The sequence below is a fragment of the Cyprinodon tularosa genome, unplaced genomic scaffold (assembly GCF_016077235.1).
Source record: "Cyprinodon tularosa strain WSP-4 unplaced genomic scaffold, ASM1607723v1 ctg538, whole genome shotgun sequence".
Classification (NCBI taxonomy): Eukaryota; Metazoa; Chordata; class Actinopteri; order Cyprinodontiformes; family Cyprinodontidae; genus Cyprinodon; species Cyprinodon tularosa.
Genome location: NW_024039272.1, coordinates 12,899 through 37,919, shown reverse-complemented (window position 1 = coordinate 37,919; position 25,021 = coordinate 12,899). Strand labels below are relative to the sequence as shown.

General features: G+C 41.6%; 1 protein-coding gene across 1 annotated transcript; it reads right to left on the bottom strand.

Annotated features, from left to right (window-relative positions):
• Positions 1-2,218: 2,218 nt before the first annotated feature.
• LOC119796146 (collagen alpha-6(VI) chain-like) lies at positions 2,219-20,125 on the bottom strand. Its single transcript, XM_038304566.1, has 7 exons — positions 20,119-20,125; positions 16,284-16,777; positions 13,704-13,785; positions 8,477-9,130; positions 8,168-8,246; positions 5,629-5,762; positions 2,219-2,490 (listed from the first exon to the last, which is right to left on the bottom strand). Exons 2-7 carry the CDS (start codon positions 16,725-16,727, stop codon positions 2,318-2,320), a joined length of 1,566 nt encoding a protein of 521 aa, XP_038160494.1. The 5' UTR covers positions 16,728-16,777; positions 20,119-20,125; the 3' UTR covers positions 2,219-2,317.
• Positions 20,126-25,021: the final 4,896 nt, after the last annotated feature.

Genomic DNA, 25,021 nt, shown 5'->3' with positions numbered 1-25,021 from the left:
AACTTCTTTTTTACAGACTTAAAAACTTCTAAAGACGAGGGAAAAAATATTGATCCATTAAAATATCCCAATATCTTCATATGCTGATATATTGCCATTTAAAAACACCATATCAATCTCTTTTACTAATGAAATATTGCTATATGTCATCGTTATGCTACGAAATCCCCCGAAAATTCACCAAATGTTGCCATATTTTTATATGTTGATATATTGACGCGGTATCGATCTATTTTACTAACGAAATCTCACAAGAATTTGCAAAATATCACGAGAGTTTGTAACAGAACGATGAAATTTCACCAGATTTTGAAAGTAAAATAGATCGATACCGCGTTTTTAAAAATCTATTTGATATCAGCATATGAAAATATATTTGAGTTTATTATTTTTCAAAGTGTCAGAAATGGATAACAAAACTGCTATTTTCAATGACTACTTATTTTTGTCCAGCTTTAACATCGGTATCGATATCGGTTATCGGCTACATGAGTTTTAAAATATCGGCATATCGGCCAAAATCCCAATATCCTGCATCCCTAATTTGAACCTTTTTCCCTGTCTAGGAGTGTTTCTGCATGTGGGTTAGAAGATTAAACCCCAACATGACACAGATGGAAAGAAGGAAAGATGGATGTTACCGTTTTGGCTCAGCGGAATGGAAGACTTCTTGCCTTGGTTACGCTTCTTCCCGAATCGGAGACCCCGTCCTCGGTCCAGTCCGTTTGTCCAACAGCAGCTCTTGATTGATTGATTAATTAAATCAGTGTTCACTGATTGGGTGACGTCTGATGACGCCTGGTTTATTTAGGGGTATTTAAGTTGTAAAGAAAAAATACAAACACATGCCACACTTTTCAGTCTTTATTGGTGAAAAAAGCAAAAGTTCTTTTTTTGGTTTACAGCTGTGCCCTCCCTGATGTTGGTCGTTTGGATAAAATCTGTTAAAGTTTTTAGTTCATATAGGAGCGAATGTGGGAAAGATCAGGACTGAATCCTTCCAGGAGGCTTTGAGCTTCAGATAAAGGAAACAAACTGATTTAAACCAACAGTGAAACATATTAACACTGATCAGTACCAAGCATTCATATGGATCAAATCATGGCGTCTTTTAAAACCAACATAAACAACAAACTGTTTTACTATCAGTCATTAAGGCTCCGTTTGTCTCGTTTCAAGACAACAATGAAAAACATCACACTGCAAAAACGACCTAGAAATAACTAAAACATTCTTAAATGAAGTGTATTTACCTTTAATTCATGTAAGTAAATTAGATCAGTTAGTAATGGAATGAATATTTTTACTCTTTAAATTATGGCTGAATCAATTCATCAGCTTAATTGATTATTGAAATAATTGTCCACCAATTTATTAATTTATTAATCGTTGAATGAAGTGTAGAGACTCTAAAACTTACAGACCAAAATTGTAAACAAAAAATCCATTTTGCATTTAGAATGAAAAGATTTTTCTCTATCCAGAACTCCTCACATGGCAAAAATTATCTAAAAATAAGTCAAAATGTCTTAAATTAACAGTATTTCCCCTTAATTTGAGTAGGTAAATGAGATAGTTTGCCAAAGGAATGAGGATTTTTACTCTTAAAGTAAGATAATTAGATAATATCCATTTAAAATAAGACTATGTAATTGAGTTTTCTTATTTTAAGTGTAAATTGTCTTGTTCCATTGGCAACATGTCTCACTTATGTCCTCAATTCAAGAGAAAATGAACTTATTGCAAAAAAAAATGACTTATTTAGATTTCTATGTTTTGCAGTGCAAGTGGAAAAGTTTTAGTTTTCTTGAAGGAATCTTTGGCTATCCGATCATTAATCGATGAATCGAAAAAATAATCAACACATTAATCAATTTGTAAAATAATCGTTAGTTGCAGCCCGATACCTAAAGTAAGATAATTGGATAAAATGTACTTAAAAACAGACAATGTAGTAGCTATTTTTATCTTAAATGTAAATTGTTGTCTTCCTTTGGCAAAGTGCACTTATTTTAAGAGTAAATGACTTATCTAGATTCAATTTTTTGCTGTGTGGTTGTGACTCATTTCCTGGTTGGTTTAAAAAATGTGTGGTCTTTGGACAGAGAGGTAAGATTGTAGTTAACATAAAGCCCCCCCCCCCCCCCCCCCCCCCCCCCCCCCCCCCCCCAAAAAAAAAAAACGAACGTCCTCTGTTTGCAGCTGCAGCTGCAGCATAAAAAAATAAACTCCTCCTGAGACTCTGTGGTTCTTGGCCTCAGTGAAGAACATTTGGTTTCTCCAACAGCATCTAGAAGTTTCCAGCTAATGTTCCTCCTTAAGTCTTCCTCAGACACGTGTCCTCACACTCCTCCCTGGTCTTGAAGCGGTTCTGGTTGCCTCCACAGCCGCTGTAGAGGAAGCGGGTGCATCCGGCGTTCTTGCTGTTGTAGAACCACATAAAGGTGAAGTTCTTGCAGCTGCCGCTTTTTTTATGCTGGAAACAAACATCTAGACGGGAGAGAGAAGGAAAAGGTCAGAGGAATGCAGGCAGGAACGTCGGTCAGCTCTGTGGAGTCACTAACTGAGCTCTGATTGGTCATCCTGTCACTACCAGGAAGCACGATTCGTCCTGCAAATGCATAAACAGAATAATAAGATCCGGATCGCTGAAGAACTAAGATTTTTAAATTCAAAATGTCAGAAATAGCGTTGAGTTCCAGGTTTTATCCAGCAGCCCAACAAAGCCTTCACTGCAAAAACAATCTAGAAATAAGTAAGATTTTCCTAAATTAAGAGTATTTATCCTTATTTTAATTAGGTAAATGAGATAGTTTGCCAATGGAATGAGTATTTTTACTCTTAAAATAAGATAAGTAGATAATTTGCACTTGAAATAAGACAATGCAACTGTGTTTTCTTATTTTAAATCTAAATTGTCTTGCTCCATTGGCAAAATGTCTCTTTTACGTCCTTAATCCAAGAACAAATGCACTTATTTAAAGAAAAAAATGACTTATGTAGATTTCGATTTTTTTCCAGTGTTGTTTTAGTTTAGAAAACATGCAAATAGAAATAGACGTCATTTAATTTAAAAAGTTTCCTGGATGGGAAGCAAAACGTCATCAAACTTGGAAACTGCAGCACCCCCTGGTGGTGAGAGGGAGATAAAAAATACTTTGCACAATATATAAATTTTTTAAGAATATTTTGGGAAATTTTTTTTTTGCTCCTTTTTATTTTACCATTACGTGTAATTTGATTTTCATTTAATTATTTTGAGGTCTTGAGGTTACGTTGTCATGGCAACGTCAAGCAAGCTGGAGCGTGGTATCCTGCTGACGGCAGTCGGACTAGTAAATATAGTCGCCTGGTAGTAGCTTATAGTCGATTGCTGCGCGGCGTCGGCTAGCGCCTGCTCCGCTCGCTCTATAAAAAATCTGGGGGCGGCACCCGCCGTAAGCTGCGGTCTAACCTCCCGTCTGGATTCAGCTGAGTTCTGCGGGAACGGACTGAACTTTGAATCAGGTCAGTGACTTTGCTCCAAGTCGCATTCAGCTCCACATCCAGTCACTGACCTGCATTCTCCTGTCTCTGCAGAGATCCGGCCCGCGCTCCAGTTTGATTTAATAAACGCTGTGAACTTTCCCGCTGCCTGTCTCGCCTCGGATTCTGGGTCCAACATTCTGAGATCATTAAACACAAACTGAACTGTTCATCATTTATTCTTTATGGTCCGCCAGCATTCATAACATGTAAGCGTATCACTGTCCCCCAGACATCCACGGTTATAATTTTTATATTTATATTTTTTTTAAACAAAGTTTGTATGACGTAAAATGAAGGGGTCAATGTAAAAAAAAACAATGTTCCCCTTTAATTTAGGGAAATCTTTATTTCTAGATTGTTTTTGCAGTCTAAATGTTTGCGTGTTAGAAAAGTTAGCATCAGTGGAGTTGAGGAAAAACTATCGTAGGAAATTTTTACTAATTTTTTATGTTTTATTCATTGTTTTTGCACCAGGAGAACAACAGATTTAGTTTTTCTGTCTGTGCGTTTTAAATTTTCATTTATTTATATTTTTCATGATCAAGTGAAATGTCTTTATGTCAGCAGAGTTTTTGTCCTTTTGGTCTCAGAACTATTCTGGGTTGACATCTACTGACTGCATTAAAGTTTGGGCGTGTCTCTGTGCTCCTCTGGCTCTGATTGGACAGAAACCTGTTGAAAGTCGTCCAGCAGAAGGAGACACCCTGGCTGGGAAAGACCCACAGCCTGATGGACAAGCGGGCCATGGAGCTGGAACTGGAACAGCCCTGGGTTTAAATAATGACTTAGTGATACACTGTAAAAACGAAAAAGTTAGTTCAACTCAAAATTTCAAGGCAACCGACTGCACAGAATTTTTGAGTTGAAGGCATCAACTTAATTTTTTAAGTTTTGTAGAACTACACTTATTAAGTTGTGTCAGCTAAGTTTTTTTGATTCAAGTTACTGGAACTTTCAAGTCTGTAAAAACTTATTATTTGAAGTTCAGATTATCTGTAAAAAGTTATTTTAAATTCAGATTACCATCCCCTGTAATAACTTACATTTTTTAGTTTAAATCCCCCCCCCCCACCACATTAAATCATCCACTGACAGTAAACCAGTTAAATTTTGCATGTTTATTTGAACCACTTTGGCAAAAACAGGTTTACAATTCCACAATGTAAACAATTAATCTTATGCTTAAAGCAAATCAGGTTTCAGGTTTTTTTTACTTTCCAACTCCTGTTAAAACCTTACAAATAATGCAATATTGCCAGAGATGACAGGAAACCAGTGCCTAAGTATTCACAATTGTGTAAATCTGCAGCTGAAAATGGTTACCGCCAGCAGAGTGACCAGATTGCTGATGCAAACTTTAGAAGGGAGCCCCTGGGAAAATCCATGGAAACCCCGTAGCAGCCGGTTGCCATGACAAATTTGAAATGAGCATGCGCAGATAAGTTAACCTCGCTCGGACTAGGTATCAACTACAACTTCAAACTAAACTCAACTTAATTTATAGAATAAGATGAACTTTTCAGCAGAAACTTATGAAAGTGAGTTCAACTGGCTCACAACAGACAGTTCAAGTTCCAACTGGCAATAGGCTCTATGCACAGCTCCACTACTTCCTGAATTTAATGCAGCTCCTTTGTTTCCTGTCTTTCATGATTGGATGCACTGATTAATCCAGGTGTGTATGACCTAAGTAACTGGCTAGACACACCTGGATTAATCAGTTCGTCCAGTAATGAAAGACAGGAAACAAAGGAGCTGCCTTAAATTCAGGAAGTAGTGGAGCTGTGCATAGAGCCCATTTTATTGTCAGTGAATGCAAAAATCTTAGTAAGGTGAACAACTTTGAGTTGTCGTTTTTAACCTCAGACTAAAACTGGGTTAAAGCTTTTGTTTAGATGCCTTCCAAACAACAGGACCTCAAATCTCATTTGAACATCTAGCTGTAAAGACCCCCCCCCCCACACACACACACACAGCCAGAAAATGAAACATTCTTTATTATCTATTGCCTTTATTATCTACATTACATTCTTTATTATCTATTGTCACTTTTTGTTATAATCTGGGAAAAGTTTAATTTTTTCAGAGTTTGGTCCGTACCTCTAAGCTGAGATCCTGAAGCTGAACCCCCCCTCAGAACGTTGGGAATCTCTTCCTGCTGCGGCCTTGGAATCGACTGTCCTGTTTGAGCCTCATCAGCGAGCAGCTCCTGCTGTCCAGATGCAAAGTCCTCCCTGCAGCAACACACAGAAACAAGATGAAGCATAACACCAGGGAACTGGCTGCCTAGTAACATAAAAAAAACAAAAACAGCTTGGTGTTATTGTTAATTGGGACTGGACATTTTAATCCCACATGAAAAAGATAAGCAGGCACTGGTGGGGGCGGGCCATATCATGTTCACTTCCTGTTTGACTGCTGACCTACTTTCTATGGAGCCGCTCAGGCTATCTATCTGAGTTAAGTTTTATCTCCAACATTCCAGAAGCACAATCTTTGACCATTTTGAAAAAAATTCTAAATTTCTTTTCCTTTTTTCTACCATTGTGTCTTTTTAAAAACATTTTCTGCATAAACATCCCTATACTACAAAAAGTTTAAATCTAAACAAGTCATATTTTTCTCTCTTAAAATGCATTTTTTCTTGTATTGAGGAGGAAAGGGAGACACTTTGACAATGAAACAAGACAATTTAATTTTAAAATAAGAGAAAACGATTTCATTGTCTCATTTCAAGAGTAAAAATACTCATTCCATTAGCAAATCACCTTATTTACCCGCTAAAATTAAGGGTAAATACACTTAAAACATTTTTACTTATTTTTAGATCGTTTTGCAGTGTAAAATGTTGTTCCTCTCTTTGTTCTGAAAATATCGATGCCAAAATGAGATCAATACACCTTATTATAACAAAGTTATGAGCATTTGTATGCAAACAACCAGGGGAACGCGTCACAATCCTAAAGAACATAAAATGAATCACCGCTACGAGGCAAAGATCATTTCCAGGCCTTTGTAGCACTCACTCTGAAGGAATTTTTTTATATCATTTATGGTTTGGCTGAGGAGCTGGGCTCTTTTGGGGGGTATCAAAAATATCTTTGGCAGAAAACAGCCTCAGAATTAAATCTTTTAAACCTTGTTTTCACCCCTGATCTCATTATTTTTTATAGAAACATGAAGGCGGTCATAAGCGTTTTTCCTAAGTTTGCTGAATAATACGGTAAAACAGTCATCTCTGAACCTTCTAGACTTTTTGTTATGAAGTTTATTAAGAATAGTTCAACATAAACGTATTAATTTTTATTAAATATCTCTTTATTTCCAATATGCCGTGCCTTTAAAATTTGTTTAAAAAAAATCAGCCCCCTAAATATTGTTCTTCAATCTGATCTGAATTAAACGGTCAAAGATTGACGTCAATATCTCTTGCATTTCCAGAATCATGGACTGCTGTTCCAAGGAAGTCTCTCCATTCATTTACAGGAAGTGACATGCTGCATTTAGGGTGAGTGTGTTTCCATAGCAACGCAGCACCTGCCAAATATGAGTCCATCCATCCATTATCCATCCATCCACGCATCAAGCTTTTGCTATTTTTAATTCTGTCTGTCAGGTTTCTGTTATAGTATTCAGTCTTGCTTCACTCCTTGCTGTGTTCTTTGTTTTTTTCCAGTTACTGTCCTAGTCTGGGTTCTGTTATTTTTTCTTTTGAGTGTTTAGTTTTCTTTTCTCCATGTTTTATTGTCCTAGTCCTAATCATTTTGTTGTTATTTCCAGTCTTCCAGGTTTCTATTTGTTGCTCTCTGCTGCCCTCTTGTGTTCTCCTTCTTCCCTAGCTCTTTCCTTCTCTTGTTCTGTGCACACCTGCTCCCAGTTTCCTCATTAGCCCCCTCTTTGTCTGTCTCCTTTAAAAGCCCTCTCTCTTCCGTTCCCCTTTGCTGGGTCCTCCTTCTCTCTGTGCCTTCTTCGTTATGTTTGTGATTCCCCTGATGTCCCCATGGTTTCTGGTACGTTAGACTTGTTTTAATGTTTTTGATTTTTTGACTTCTGGTTTCATGTTTGTTTGGACTTTGTTTTCCTTTTGGATTTTTGGATAACCAGCCGCTGTTTTCTGTTAAGTCATTATTAAATCCACAACAGATTCACCTCTGCCTCTGCTTTTGGGTCAACACTCAATAACCAAATCCTGACACTGTCCTTTGCTTCTTCTTCTTTATTCCATTCTTTCTTTAACAGTTTGTACTATTTCCATCTTACAGCTTGTAGTTTAGAAAACTTTTGCAGGAAATGCAATTCATCAACTAACCACGCTAACTATTTTACTGTTTTATGCTTGTAAAACTAGCATTAACAATCCAAAGTAAATAGAGTTAGCAAAGCCACATTCCCACAAAGAGATCTTAGTTTTCTTTGTGACTCTGGTTTAATGTAACCCAACCAGTCTAAACCGTCAATAATCCTTTTACTGCTTCACTGTTTAAGCTGTACAGCAGCAGCCTTGTTGCGTCTAAACTCAGATTTGAGTGCAGGACTTCCAAAAAAAAAGGCCAATTTGAGTTTATATTCTGAGTGTAAATCATGTGTTTTTGATTTAGTTTAGCATTAGGTTTAAAAATTAAAGTTTAGAATGAGTTACCCAAAGAAGAAGTCCTCAGGTTCGGTAAGCTGGTTGCACTCTGTTTTTATTGAAGCAGGAGGATACGGGTTCAGGTTCTCTGAAATAGAGAAAAAAAAATGAATTCAGCAAAGGTAATGAATCAATGAAATCAGCTGGTTTTCCTTCTATAGAAAAGTTAGTCTGATTCTATGATTGGATTGAATTTTCTCTTCAAAGTGAGATATGGTGTGGTGAATTAGGATGTTGTCGATACGCTGAACAAAATAAAAACCGAATGCAACTGATTTTAAATGCTAAGAAGAAAATTCCTGCTGAAGTTTCTCTTACTGCTGAGGACAGAAAGGAAGACTCTGAAGAAGCGCTGAACGTAGCCCTGCTCCTGGGTCTCAAGCCGGCTGATTCGGACCAGGTGCTGACGGGTAGGTAGACCAGCCATCTCCCTCACTTGGGTCTGGTTGTACCGATCACCGACTGCCACCACAAACATGGCCACGCCCTCACACTTGGACTTCAGGGAGATGTACCGCAGCCAGTCTCGGTCTCTGTTCTCTGTTCGGGAGGCGACGACGGCCAGTAGAGCCCTTCTTCTACGGGGCGGGGCACCCTTCTGCAGCACCTCCTTTAGGGTGTAGTCAAGCGTTTGTCCCAAAATCGAGGCACCGCTCTGCTGCTGCATTTTCTCCATCAGGTGTTGCTTCATTCCAGCCTGACCCTGGTAGGTCTGCAGGTCGAACTCCACCCTGGCCTCCTTGGTGCCGCTCTGCTGGACCACAGCAATGCGAGCCTGGTTTCCGGGTCTGCGGGGCTGAGGACTTACCACCAGCTGCTCCACCACAGAACTCAGCAGCTGTTTGGCACCAGCGTATTCATCCGCCTGCATGTTCCTGGAACTGTCCACAACTATAGCCAGGTCCACATCTACCTGCTTAGGGGGCAACGTATTCTGGATGAAGGAGCACTCCGTTGGACGTATGCAAGGATCTGATGAAACAGAGGAAATATATGAAGATCAGATAGCTAAGTTTAAGCCTGTGCTTTTTATCTATATAAGTTCCTTTTGCTCTACATGCCTATGGGAATTCTACTATGTAAAAACAGCTTGTATAAAATTACACTTCATAAAGCCAGAGCGGCATATTTCTCCTCATTACTATTATCCTAGATTTTTTTTTTTATCCAGTTGCCAAACTGACCGAGAGCCATAGCTCTGTTGAACCACCTGCTCCTGTTAGGTTTCTGTTTGTGGGGTTTGTTTTTTGTCTTTTGTTTCCACCTCCAGATGGTGCCCTTTCCCTGTTCTGGCTTGGAGGGCCGGGTTTTTCCTCCTCACCTGCGGCTTGTTGGGTCATTACCAGAGGAGTATTAGAGCAACGGACTGTCACCACCTCGACGTCAGAGTGCTTGTCAGTATTGGGTACTCTAGCTACCTGAGATTGGCTGAGTCTAACTCTTTGCCTTTGTCTCTCTGAGCCTAAGCTTTGCCTTTGTCTCTTTTTGTGTTCTCCAGTAGGAAACTCTCCTAATCCGCTGGATAAGCCTGGTCCTTCTCCTCCCTTGGAAGGAAAATATTCGTCTCTCTCTGAGCAAGGGAAAACCTTCATCTGAGCCGTTCAAGCCCACCTCTGTAAAGCCCAGTGACAGTCCGTTCCTTTGCTCCTCTGGACCAAAATCTAGTCTGCCTGTATATGTATAAAAACAAAACAAAAAAAAAACTGTTTTCTCACCCCTCGTGGGGTGGTATGTGTCATCCTCAAGCTCGGGTCCTCTACCAGAGGCCTGGGAGTTTGAGGGTTCTGCGCAGTATCTTAGCTGTTCCTAGGACTGCGCTCTTCTGGACAGAGACCTCTGATGTTTTACCTGGAATCTGCTGTAGCCACTCTCCCAGTTTGGGGGTCACAGCCCCCAGTGCTCCAATTACCACTGGCACCACTGCTGCTCTTACTTTCCACATCTTTTCTAGCTCCTCCTTCAGTCCTTGGTATTTCTCAAGCTTCTCGTGTTCTTTCTTCTTGATGTTGCTGTCGCTTGGGATTGCCACATCTATCACTACTGCCTTCTTCTGCTGTTTGTCGATCAACACGATGTCTGGTTGGTTAGCTATCACCTGTTTGTCAGTCTGGATCTTGAAGTCCCATAGGATCTTAGCTCGGTCATTCTCAACTACCTTAGGAGGTGTCTTCCATTTTGACCTTGGGACTTCCAGCCCATACTCATGGCAGATGTTCCTGTACACTATGACAGCTACCTGGTTGTGGTGTTCCATGTATGCACTTCCTGCCTGCATTTTACACCCCGCTGTTATGTGCTGTATTGTTTCAGGGGCATCTTTGCACAGTCTGCATCGGGGGTCCTGCCTGGTGTGGTAGACCCTGGCCTCTATTGATCTTGTACTGAGTGCCTGTTCTTGTGCTGCCATGATTAGTGCCTCTGTGCTGTCCTTCAGTCCAGCCTTTTCCAGCCACTGGTAGGATTTTTTGATATCAGCCACTTCTTCTATTTGTCTGTGGTATACGCCGTGCAGCGGCTTGTCCCTCCATGATGGTTCTCCTTCCTCTTTCTTGTCCTCACTTTCGGTTTTCTCCTGCCTGAGGTACTCACCAAGCCATTTGTCTTTGGGGGCCATCTTTCTGATGTACTCCTGGATCTTAGTTGTTTCATCCTGGACAGTGGTCTTGACACTCACTAGCCCTCGGCCTCCCTCGTTACGCTTGGTGTACAGTCTCAGAGTGCTGGATTTGGGGTGGAACCCTCCATGCATTGTGAGGAGCTTTCTCGTCTTGATGTCAGTAGCCTCTATCTCCTCCTTTGGCCAGTTTATTATACCAGCGGGTTATCTGATGACTGGTAGGGCATATGTGTTGATGGCTTGGATCTTGTTTTTCCCATTCAGCTGACTTTTCAGGACCTGCCTTACTCTTTGTAGGTATTTAGCTGTGGCAGTCTTTCTTGCCATCTCCTCGTGGTTTCCGTTAGCCTGTGGCACCCCAAGGTATTTGTAGCTGTCCTGAACATCTGTTATGTGGCCTTCTGGTAGTTCAACCCCCTCGGTTCTATTGCTATTGGCTTTGCATTGGCTTCCAGACTTGTTTTCCACAGCTTCATTGAGTTCTTGATGAAGGCTATTAGAGTCCTGTTGATCTTGTACGTTTCCAGGCATTCCAGTATCCATGTATGTGGCATTGAGTCATAGGCTTTCTTATAGTCAATCCAGGCAGTGCACAGATTTGTCTGCCTGGTCTTACAGTCTCGGGTGACTGCTCTATGCACTAGTAGCTGGTGTTTGGCTCCTCTGGTGTTGCTTCCTATTCCCTTCTGGGCAGGGTGCATGTATTGAGCCATGTGCCTATTCATCTTAGCCGCTATGATGCCTGACAGGAGCTTCCATGTTGTACATAGGCAAGTTATTGGCCGGTAGTTGGATGGGGTTGTTCCCTTCTGCGGATCCTTCATGATCAGGATTGTCCATCCTTGGGTTAGCCATTCTGGGTGGGTCCCATCCATCAGCAGTTGGTTCATTTGTGCTGCGAGGCGTGCATGAAGTGCGGTTAGTTTTTTCAGCCAGTAGGTGTGGATCATGTCAGGGCCTGGTGCTGTCCAGCTCTTCATACCTGCCGCTCTTTCTTGGACATCTGCCATTGTAATGGTTACTGGTTCTTGTTCTGGGAGATTGCTGTGATCTGTTCTTAGGTCTTCGAGCCACTGAGCATTGGTGTTGTGGGATGCCGCCTTCTCCCATATGTTTCTCCAGTACTGTTCAGTCTCAGCCCTGGGTGGATCTGATCTTGAATTACCCTGCCACTGTGAGTACACTTTGGATGGGTTGGTGGAGAACACCTGGTTTATTCTCCTGGCTTCTGCTTCTCCCTTGTATCTCTTTAGGCGGGTGGCCAGGGCGGCGAGTCTTTGTTTGGCAGTTTCCAGAGCCTCAGGAATCGACAGCTTGTTGTACTTAGGTAACCTCTTCCCTACACCTTTCTGCAGGTCTGAGAGCTGACTAACCTCTCTTCGTGTTGCCTTGATCTTGGCTTCCAGCCTTCTTCTCCATGGGGGCTCTGCTTTGTGGCCTGTGGTGTTTATCTTATAGCCAAGCATATATATATATATATATATATATATATATATATATATATATATATATATATACATATACAGGCTATATGTAGCCCCTGGAGTAGGGACTAAGAAGAACACTAGCTCCCATTAGCTTGTTGGCTCACAGTAGTAAGAGCTTCTGCTGAAAGATGGGGCTTCGTCCAGCTCTTTATTTCAGCTCTGCAGCTCTTCTGCAGCTTTAATGCGGCAGATAAGTATCAAATGTTTGAATTAGGGACATTCATTGCAAAACATTTTAATCTAAATAAATATTTTTTTTCTTAGAATAAATGCATTTTCCTTGAATTGACACTTCTCCTGTGGAACAAAATTATTAACTTTAAAAATAAAGAAAAAAATTGCATCGTCTTATGTCAAATGCGTATTGTCTAATTATCTTATTCTAAGAGTAAAACTACTCATTCCATTGGCAAACTTATTTTCCTACTCAAATTAAGGGTAAATACAATTAAATCAAGAAATTTTTACTTATTTTCTAGATTGTTTTTGCATTGTTTGTTCTCCATTGTGCCTGCTGCTAGTATGTTCCGCTGAAAGAAATTAGCCCCGTATGCTATCAACTTTGACTTCCCCTCTGACAGATAAAATCCACACCTTCTTATAAGCGGCATGGTTCAAAGCGTGGGAAAAAAGTTGCTTATAGTCCAGAGAATACGGCAGTACTACAGCCAGTAATAATCGACAGATTCGGCGGTATTCATTGGCGGCAAATCATTGCAGCTTGGTGGCGGTGGCGTTAGCATAGTAGCATGGACGACGACATGATTGAAAATGAACACAACGGAGATCTAGTCCTATTGGCAGACATCCATTTAAAATGTAGGCAACGGCATGAAAAAAGAGGTTTCTACTTTTACTTTTATACTTTAAGTAAATTTACAAGCCTGTACTTTGTTACTTTTACTTGAGTAAAGAAGTTTAATCAGTACTTTGTTACTTTTATCAGAGTATTTTTTAACACAAGTATCTGTACTTTTACTCAAGTACGGAAAGTGAGTACTTTTGCCATCTCTGCCCTCTTGGGTCAGTCTCCTTTTCCCCAGCTCCCTTCTTGCCTCCTCTGTTCACACCTGCTCCCAATCTGCTAATTAGTCTGGTCTTTGTTTGTCTCTCTCATTTATTCTCCTCCTCTTCAGTCAGTCTTGGCTGGTTTGTCGTCTTTACTTTGTGCCCTTCTGGTTGTGAGAATTCTTAGCTTTGAGCATTTTTGGATTTTTGTGGATTTATGTTTTGGATTTTTGCTTTTGTTGAACTTTTGGTTAAAAAAACATTCAAGTAGCCTGCTCAAGCTTTGTCTGCATTTGGGTCCTGTCCAACAACCACCTCCTTTGTGACATTTACAATAACTACAATCAATACAATTTGCTTTGCAAGCAACAAGCAGCTGATTTACAATCATCGTCACAGATTCAACAGTATTATTGTTTAAAATAAGGCTTACCGTAACAGATGGCACAGTTCTTGACTTTTTCCAAGTCCCCTTCCCTCCTCAGAGAGAAAATTGAGTTACCAGAGTCATCAATCTGAGAGGAAAAACAGAAGCTTCTATTATCTTCAGCTCATTTCCATTTAAGAGGGAACTTCAAATTGAACTAGACCTCTTAAAAAAACCGTGAATAAAGCTTAGAACCACCAGATTCATTTTCATTAATATCAGCTCTTCTGCATCAAGGATGAAGATAATGTTAAGCTGCCAAAAACTGCTAGCCTCGTGAGACCATCCTGATCTCGCGAGCTTTCAAGGTTTCACTCGCAGATCAGTCTGGAGACTCTCCGTTAAAGAAAATTTGGAGCCGTTCACCAAACGAACGTCCAATCAGCGTTGGCTTTGAGGCGGGTTGAGGTGTGACGCAACGAGAAGCGCGACAGTTCAGTCTAAAGAACATGGCGGCTTCAGCCCATGAAACTAGCGTTAGCGTGGCTATCGAGCAAGTTTTATGGGAATTACAGAGTATTTCTTCACTGAAAGAAGAGCAAAACACTGCTCTGGAGGCTTTTCTCAGAGGAAAAGATGTTTTTGTTCTTCTCCCGACTGGTTTCGGCAAGAGTTTGATCTATCAATTGGCTCCTCTTCGTCGTCGCTCTGTTAGTACTTCATATGCTTCTTTGATCTGATTGGTTTATTTGGCCCGTCTATCACCAACATAGGCCAATCAGCTAACCAGTATTTTCGCCCCTTCCCAAAATTACTTCAACGGAAGGTTTCCAGATGGATATGCAGAGCAAATCCATCTGGTGGAGTCAGGTTAAAAAACTGCAGCTAGAAGTGAAAAGAAAAATCAAACTAGATAGAAATTAAGTGTTTAAAAGCTAAAGGGTCTTTGGGACAACACAGCTATTGACTTTTTGAGAACATTTCTCCTTTAACAGCAGTAAGATAATAGAATTTAATAGAAAAATCCCTTTATTGTCAATGGGGAAATTCTGTTTTTTACTCCAGCAAAAAGATAATTGAAAGAAATGGTCACACAAATGTGGATCTTAGAAAAATGCATAAGAGTAACAAAAGGGAAGAGTTAAAAGAGATACAATATAAAACTGAGCACCTGGAGAATAAATAACCAATATGCAGCTATGGACATTTTTACGGTCATGAATATTTGAAAATAGCATCAGCATGAATGGAAGAACTGATTGAGGTTGTTGGGAACAGTGGTGGTTCTAGAGTCTTCCAGCTGCTGGGAGGAAGGATCTGTGATAACGCTCCCTGGTGCGTTTAAGGCCTGGTTATCCTCCCCCAGCAGTGTGTTGCAGATGTTTTTCATTTATGCCCAATATTGAAGCGTGGTCTGCGCTATGTTATTCCATGTACAATGCCAGAGGGCCAATCAGGAACTAGCTGTGGGTCTAGATACGGCCGAGGCGGTGAGGAAGGGCAGGTTTGTGCGACAATGGAGGGACATGAGGGCTAAAAAGAGCGGGGATCCAGGTGGAAAAAGGGTCCCAGCGTTCTCACACACCTCGCTCTGCTAGCTGCTCCATCTTCACCAGTCGTTTTCCACAATGGCGGTCAGACAAACAAAACAAGCCGGTAAGGAACCAAACAGGAAATACGCATAGAGTAGAGAGGATGTAGATTTGACCAATCAGAGGCCTCCTGTCTGTGGTCACCTACAATATTGGAGAGGTCCAGGAGAGTGTCTGCGGAAGGGGCGGGGCATATCTGCATTAACAGCGACACACGCAGACAACCTGGTTTCTGAGCATAAACAAGCATTTAGGGCGCAGCAGTCTGTCACTGAAGGAGCTCTCCAGTTCAGCACCAGCTTCATGCATGGGGGGGGGGGAGTCCAGAAGGCATCCAATCACAGCTGGCCTTCCTGATCAGCTGATCCAGCCACTTCCTCTCAGCTACAGATAAGCTACTGCTCCGACAGACAGCTCCATAGAAGATGGCTGATGCCACAACAGAGTCATAGAAGGTCTTTACTGCAACTGTCCACCATTGGATTTCGGGTTACCATGGCAACAGGTACTGCAGACCTTAAGGCCGAAGCTCTATGTCGCCACCATTCCCCTGGAATCCCAGTAATTCAAATTTAGCCCTATGCTTTATATTTAGAGAATTCTCCTGAGTATCTGGATAACTTCTGACCAATATGCTATCAAAATGGTTTTGGGTCCCTGGCTGCCTTCCACTGTGTAAGACATGGTTGAATTAATTAATTTGCCAAGAGTCAAGACCACAACTTGAATTAGATGCTTTACAGGAAGCTTCAGAGCAGGGCTGTTTTCCCTCACAGAGCCTCTTTTTTATTTCAAAAAAATAAAAAAATATAAAAGCTTGTATCTAAGATCAATCTGAACGTTGAATCTCTTCCCATTCGGGATATAAAACTTTTCCCTAGTTTCTTAATCCTAATTCTGAAGACTGATATTCCGTCTTTGTGGTTTCTCTCTGCTTCTCATGCACTTGAAGATGCTTTTGAAATCAAATGTATGCCGTCAGTTCTCTTACAGACCTCATTCATCCAAATATTCTGAGCAGACATCATAAACTGTCTCTGGAAATCAAACCCACCTCCAATGCTCGACTGATCTCCAGATTGTTCCTCGCAGAGATGACGGCAGAGATGATGTTCAGCGCTCGGTACTCCATCACAGCAGCAACTATTTCATCAGGTTGCTGCGACTCTCCGCTAGTGAAAAACAAAGCCACTTTCCTTATCAACTGCCCTGCCCGGACATGTTTGAAGACATTCCGCCCCACGTATAACATGGCGGCTCCGAGGTGCGGCTGTTCTGAGGTGCGTTCCTTAGCAAGGTTCTCTATTGCTTCAATTAGATGTTTGCGACTGCGGTGCTCCTGGAAACGGATCAGGTGTTTGGTGTATCTGCTGTATGCAACCACAGAGACGCGAGCGCCGGTTGGACAGTTGCTCTCAGCGATGGTGATGTTCCTCAACATGGACAGCATGATCCTCCGCTGTTCGTCAAAGTCAGCTAAGGTAACGCCATCTGACATGTCCAGACCGAAGACCAGCTCTGTGGGGTACGCCGGGCACTGGGTTTGACCTGAGGGGAATAAGGCTGAAGAAAAAAGTTAAACTTAGGCTTATACACTCACCGGCCCCTTTATTAGGTACCCCATGCTAGTAACGGGTTGGACCCCCTTTTGCCTTCAGAACTGCCTCAATTCTTCGTGGCATAGATTCAACAAGGTGCTGGAAGCATTCCTCAGGGAGTTTGGTCCATATTGACATGATGGCATCACACAGTTGCCGCAGATTTGTCGGCTGCACATCCATGATGCGAATCTCCCGTTCCACCACATCCCAAAGATGCTCTATTGGATTGAGATCTGGTGACTGTGGAGGCCATTTGAGTACAGTGAACTCATTGTCATGTTCAAGAAACCAGTCTGAGATGATTCCAGCTTTATGACATGGCGCATTATCCTGCTGAAAGTAGCCATCAGAAGTTGGGTACATTGTGGTCATAAAGGGATGGACATGGTCAGCAACAATACTCAGGTAGGCTGTGGCGTTGCAACGATGCTCAATTGGTACCAAGGGGCCCAAAGAGTGCCAAGAAAATATTCCCCACACCATGACACCACCACCACCAGCCTGAACCGTTGATACAAGGCAGGATGGATCCATGCTTTCATGTTGTAGACGCCAAATTCTGACCCTACCATCCGAATGTCGCAGCAGAAATCGAGACTCATCAGACCAGGCAACGTTTTTCCAATCTTCTATTGTCCAATTTCCATGAGCTTGTGCAAATTGTAGCTTCAGTTTCCTGTTCTTAGCTGAAAGGAGTGGCACCCGGTGTGGTCTTCTGCTGCTGTAGCCCATCTGCCTCAAAGTTCCACGTACTGTGCGTTCAGAGATGCTCTTCTGCCCACCTTGGTTGTAAAGGGTGGTTATTTGAGTCACTGTTGCCCTTCTATCAGCTCCAACCAGTCTGGCAATTCTCCTCTGACCTCTGGCATCAACAAGGCATTTCCGCCCACAGAACTGCCGCTCACTGGATGTTTTTTCTTTTCCGGACCATTCTCTGTAAACCCTAGAGATGGTTGTGCGTGAAAATCCCAGTAGATCAGCAGTTTCTGAAATACTCAGACCAGCCCTTCTGGCACCAACAATCATGCCACGTTCAAAGTCACTCAAATCACCTTTCTTCCCCATACTGATGCTCGCTTTGAACTGCAGGAGATTGTCTTGACCATGTCTACATGCCTAAATGCACTGAGTTGCTGCCATGTGATTGGCTGCTTAGAAATTAAGTGTTAACGAGCAGTTGGACAGGTGTACCTAATAAAGTGGCCGGTGAGTGAATAACCCTAATGCAACCATAGAAAAATGGACAAGTAGGACCCAGTAAGGGGACTAGATGAGAGATTCTAGGCAACAAACCAAGCATTACACCAACAAATTAAGACAAAACTGATTCTTAACATATTTAGGCAGCTGAAGACAAGTCAGACACAATGATGGACAACCAGGACGCACCATAGCAACACGTCAGACCACAGGAGCTCGGCTCCACTTTTCAGAAGATTTCAGAAGTCTTTTACCCAGATAGTATTTAGACTTACTTGAATCCTGTCAGTTGATTCATCTTTATATTAATGTGATTAGTAACATTTCAAATATTGAGCTGGTTTTAACTTGCTGCGGTCTAATGTCCAAACAAGCTCCTATTGAATGCGAAACACACACATAAAGCCCTATCCCCCCCAAACACCAGACGTCATTTAGATTTTGGTTTTTAGGCTAAATCTGGTTGGTCTATCATAGCTTTGATTTAGTCCAGAAATAGTTGTTGAAAATTAGGCTGTTTGGTCCATCTAATTTTATCCCACTTAAGTACAATAATAGACGTTTAAAAGACGTTACAAACCCAGCAATGATGTGAAAATTACTGCTTTTTACCTTTTACCCTTCAACCAAATGTAGACATTGTTGGGACATAAATCATGTCATGTTTTCAACCAATTTTTGCTCGTTGGGTTTATATCAAGCTCTATCGAATCTCAGAGATCTTAAGGGTCCGTATGTCCCCATCAGAGCTCTTGAATCTTGAGATCTGTGTCTTAAGTATATTTGTCATTAAGTCGGGGAAACACTGTACGACTTTTAAAGTCGTGCGAGAAATCTTTGATTGGGCTGACTTTCAGCCTGATGGTGCGTGGTGTTAACCTGACTCCGCCAGATGGATATGCGGAGCAAAACCTTCCTTTGAAGTAATTTTTGGAAGGGGCGAAAATACTGGTTAGCTGATTGGCCTATGTTGGTGATAGACGGGCCAAATAAACCAATCAGATCAACGAAGCATATGACGTACTAACAGAGCGACGACGAAGAGGAGCCAATTGATAGATCAAACTCTTGCTGAAACCAGTCAGGAGAAGAGCAAAAACATCTTTTCCTCTGAGAAAAGCCTCCAGAGCAGTGTTTTGCTCTTCTTTCAGTGAAGAAATACTCTGTAATTCCGATAAAACTTGCTCGATAGCCACGCTAACGCTAGTTTCATCGGCTGAAGCCGCCATGTTCTTTAGACTGAACTGTCGCGCTTCTCGTTGCGTCACACCTCAACCCGCCTCAATGCCAACGCTGATTGGACGTTTGTTTGGCGAACGGCTCCAAATTTTCTTTAACGGAGAGTCTCCAGACTGATCTGCGAGTGAAACCTTGAAAGCTCGCGACTTTAGGATGGTCTCACGAGGCTAGCGTGTTGTAGTGAACTGGGGGTAACGAGGGGTGATCAGCCTCTAACGATCGCCTCCCCATCAGGAATCTTAAGGTCGTGAGAAAATCAATATGTTTGAAATTCAGTCGGCCATCGTAAGGTGGTCATGGGCAAATCGCTCAGTGGGCAACAAGGTTTCGTCTTCTTCTTCTTCCTCTCAGAGGAAAACCCAGCAGCATGGCGGGGGGGCAATGAGTGAAATGAATTTCTTTCTGTCAAACTGACAGACCGTAGTAGCCACGTTAGCTCAGCCATGTCTTTGTCCAAATACGTCGTCTCCTTTTCTTTTAGGGCTTTCAGCACTAAATCGCCCAAATATCCAAGGCAGCGCGTTTCACTCTAGTGAGCTTCAGATAGACGAGTCCGAGTAGCGCCATCTCACTGCGGAGCTGAGACCCACCTGGTTTTTAGACGTAGCGTGAACAGGTAGATCGCATCAGAGCGTCGGGTCGCACAGCGTGAGAACAATCATCGTGAGCTGTGAACTTATAAAACCCTGCGGTTTCGCCGTACAGTGTGAGCTGTAGCTGCGAGCAACGATTTAAAAAATCGTACAGCGGATGCCCGACTTTAAATGGTAATGCCATATGATAACTTGATACAGAAAAAAATATCTTCACTGACTTTGTTCCAGCTGGTAAACTTGGAAACATACGTACCGTGACAGCAAGCTGTGAAGAAAGAAGAAAAGGAGATTTAGATCCTAACTGCAGGTCTAATCTTTCTAGTTCTGGATTCTCTGATTTCACCTACCACAGTTTTCTCTGATGTAGGTGATCAGTTCGCACTCCTGAAACAAAGCAGACATGTTTGTATTATGATGCTTCCTGTTCCTTCTGCTAACGTTAGCAGAGTGAGGATTTAAGGACGACTTACAGATTTTTCCCTCTTTCCAGGAGGACCTCGGCCTCCCTGCAGACAGACGGGGGAACAATAACTGTTAGCTTTGGTTCGCCTGATCTCCAGCGGATATTTCTGCCAGACCAGTCATGTTACATGACTGATGCTGCCAGTGAGGGACAGAGGCCTAAACTCACTTTGTGTCCAGAATATCCCGAATCTCCATCCTCTCCCTCTTCTCCCGGTCTTCCTGAGTTCCCCTATAAACCCAAACAGACGTATTTTACAGTAAAGTTTCAGGCTGTTGCTGTAAAATAATCCAGAACCTGAACACTCACAGATCGACCCGGGTTCCCTGTCCTCCCAGGAAAACCGTTGCCTCCTTTATTACCCTTCTCACCCTGAACAAACAGAACAGGCTGTGACTTTCCTGGACTTCAGGATTTTTTCATTTTCTCTGCAGGAATCTCAGACTCACCAATGGACCAGGATAACCAGGAAAACCAGAACTTCCCTGTGGAGAGAAACCAGTCATTTCAATTCAAGAATCAGAGAACTTAAAAAAAAAGTGGTCTGACGTATTTTAAAGTAAAAGACTTCACAGTTTTTTTTTTCTATGAAAGGCCTGTGTTTACTCTACCTTACTCCCTGGAGGTCCTTGTTCTCCAACACCATCTGGTCCCTCCTGACCCTGAAAACACAGAAAGGGAAACATTAAAAATGAACGACCATCACAGACGAACATGAGCCACCTTCTGCACTGAAAAAAACGATCTAAAAATAAGTAAAAATATCTTAAATTAAGTGTATTTACCTGTAATTTGAGTAGGTAAATGAGATAGTTTGCCAATGGGATGAGCATTTTTACTCTTAAAGTAAGATAATTAGAAAAAATACACTTAAAGTAAGACAATTTTGTTGTGTTTTCTTATTTTAAGTGTAAATTGTCTTGTTCTATTGGCAAAATGTCTATTTTACCTCCTTAATTGAAGAACAAATGCATTTTATTCAAGAAAAGATGACTTGTCAAGTTTTCGATTTTTTCCAGTGTGGAGATTCAGGAGATCAACCTGCAGCTGCTTCCACAGGCACAGACAGTATGCTTTACCTACTAAACCCTGAAATAAATAAAAAAATATCTCAATTTAAGATTGAAGATTAAATCTAAAGAAAACAAACACCATTTTCTCATCATAACGAGATGATTGATGTGTGTTAAAACTGATACTACAACAGCGTCATGGCAGCCTATGTGTAATTCTGCAAATAATCCTGTGTTTAACTGTTAGGTAACAAGAGGACGTTGTTGGTTTGATGATTTGCTTCCTCTTCTGATTCATAAGCATTTAGACCTCTGCCTTCGGTTCCTTAACGCCGGGTGTTTTCTGTTACAGTGTTACACCTGTAACAGGTAATAGATGCATTAACCCCCAAAATGAGTCCAGATTAAAGACTTTCATTCAAAAACAGATTTGTTTCTACTTTATTCATTCCAAAAAAGAAAATAAAAAAAACAATCCTCTGGACTTTGTTTCCAAGTTTGAAGACGTTTTGAAGACGTCCAGGTTGTCAGGATTCCGTTCTGTGTGTTTGTGTTTCTGCGTTTGTCTCCCTTCCTCCACCAGGAGGCGCCTGGTTCTGGTCCACCTCCTCACACACCTGCTGATGGTTTCCTCGTGGAACGGAGGACTCTTAAGCTGCTGACTGCCTCTACCTCGATGCTAGAGTGTTTGCCAGTTTTGGGTACTCTAGCCAAGCTGAGTTTTGCTGAGTCAAACTGAGTGTTTGTCTACCTGAGTTTTAACATTATTTTGTCTTTGCCTCTCGGCAGGAACTCATCCTGCAAACTGGATGTTTCGGACCTTCTCTCCCTGGAAGGATCATCTGAGTTTCAAACTGAATTGAGGATCCAAACTGGAGGTTTGGATCTACTTCCCTCCAAGAGATCGTTTGAGCTTCACACTGAGCAAGGGATTCATCTCCACAACGACCCGTTCAAGCACCGCAGGAAATCTAAGTGGCAGTCAGTTTCTCGGTTCACCTACAAACAATTGCATTCTGGGTAAACCCTGTCCGCCCTCCATCGAAAGAGACAAACACTGGAAAAACCCCCACAACGACTGGAGTCAAAGAGCCATCCACGTTTCTGGAAACGTGAGTCAGCAATCTATTTCTCCTCTTCAAGTTCGAGATTTAAATTTCCCAGCGAGCCTGAACTAACCGCAGTGTCTTCCCCTCCCCTTTCAGTTCCGGTTGAGCAGTTAAAGTAAAATTTTTTTGAATGACTATGACCTGGATGACTGAGAATCTTCACCAGCATAATGTATTCCATGCAATCCAATCATCTACCACCACCTGACAATGAGTGAAAAGAAAAAGGACACTAAAAAACTGATTTTTCTGTGCACCTGCTGTACTGCGACTGCACAACTACGGGCCCCGCAGGCATGGATGGACTGGGAATCCAGGGCTGTTGGCCAGCCTCATTCATTACTCACACAGGTTAATCATCTCGTAATCTCAAGAAATCAATAACTGTTTTCCCCTGATAACGAGATAAATATCTTGTTACCTTGAGAAAACTATTAATGGTTTAAACATGATGAGATCTTTTGCCAGAAGGCAAAGGGGGAAAAAAAAGGTGAGTATGAGAGAACTGCAGTTTAACTGAAGACCCAGTTACTAAATGTGGGTTGAATCAGGCGCAGGGTTCCAATGAGAATGTTTGATTTCAAAAACAGAGAATTTAAACCCAGAAATCAGTTAATTAAATCTTCAAATAGGGCTGAAACAATTAGTCCGGATTAATCGATTACGGAAATAATCGTCAACTGATTTAGTAATCGATTAACTGTTAACTGGAGAACAGAGACTCTAAAAAGCTGACAAAGCGACCGACCTTGATCAGCAATTATACCAAAATTGCACTGCAAAAAATGGAAATCTAATTAAGTAATTTTTACTTAAAATAAGTGCTTTTTTTCCTCTAATTGAGGACGAAAGTGAGACACTTTGCCAATGGAACAAGACAATTTACATTTAAAATAAGAAAAAAACAATTGCATTATCTTATTTCAAGTTCATATTATCTAATTATCTTATTTTAAGAGAAAAGATACTAATTTCATTGGCAAATCCTCATATTTACCTACTCAAATTAAGGGTAAATACATTTAATTTAAGACATTTTTATTTATTTCTAGATCGTTTTTGCAGTGTGTAAAAGAAATATGTAAACGTTATGCATTTAAGATAATAAAGTTTTAGTTTCACCTGATTTAGTTTCGTTAACAGTTTTCTTTAAGGAACGTTTTGCTATCTGATTATTAATTGATTATTTGAAAAAAAAAATAATCAACAGATTAATCGATTTGCAAAATAGTCGTTAGTTGCAGAGCTGGAAATAAGTCAGACTGAATGATTAGCTGCTCCATGTGTGTTCCTGTCCTCTGACACTCTGGCTGATATTTTTATCGGTAGACAATATTTCTTCTTCTTTATTTTTATTTTATTTTTTTAGCTTGGTGCCTCGTCACTGCAGGCCAGCTGGACAGAGACAGCACTCCTGGGTTTGTCCTCGATGCGCTCCACAGATAGAGTTCTCACATCTGAACAGCACAGACAGACAGATCATTAGGGGCTTGTTGGGGCGCCATCTGCTGGACAGCTTTGGTAGTATTATGAAAACATGGATGCCTTTGCTGTTAGGAATTCCAGAACAACAACATTGGGAATAAATTCTGTTAACATTTAAAGGTGGAACTTTCCTTTATATCCACACTGAAAGAAGTGAAATGTTCTAACTTAAAAAAATGTATATTGGTTTGAGACTGATAAGTTCAATTTAGCTGGAAATAAAAATAAAAAAAAAAATTACTGAAATGATTAGTTTCGCAGTAAATATCTACTTCAAGTCAAAGGTAATAGCTACCCTAAGGGTTTATATTTTCACATGCTGCAACTTTGAATGTGACCTCATTACCTGAGTAATGCAAAATAGACCCCCACCCCCCCCCCTCGCAAGCGGCCAAAACCATTCTTGCCTGCGAGTGTTCTAGCCTCGATCAATGCTCCAGGCCCTAGAACTGGCGGGCCAATAATAACGCAGAGGTCGGTTTTGCTGTTTTGAATTTCAGGATGCAAAGTGGGCGGGGTTTTGAGGGCGTGACGACAAAGCTGCGCGACCCTGAAGAAAACACAACAGTAGCAAGCACTGAGGCAGCAGCAGCTTTCAATGGAGTGCTCCATTGAAAGTTAAAGTTCTCTTTTCTGTTGCTGTTGTTCAATAAAAGTACATTTTAAGGTCATTTGAGGCAAGAATATTATACCTAAAAGCGTGACTATATGGTCCATTTAACGATTTAATGCGTAATTAAAAAAACTATTTCTGAAGTTGAGAGGACCGCGGCAACCAGCGGAGCTCCGAGGCTAGCGGCAGCCAGGGCTAACGTTAGCCCGTCTGCAGCAGCCAGGGCTAACGTTAGCCCGTCTGCAGCGGCCAGGGCTAACGTTAGCCCGTCTGCAGCGGCCCTCTCTCTGCATGGCCGTGTGTGAAGCACCGCTGGCTCTAATGGAGGTTTTTGACTCAGCTTTGGAATCAGTTCTGGAAGGATTAGACTTTGGGTTTCCATTGAAACCTGAGCAGGCTCTATGTCATTTATTTTAAAGGAATACTACACCCAAAACATGATTAGCCTTCATTTTCTACTCACCCCCATGCTG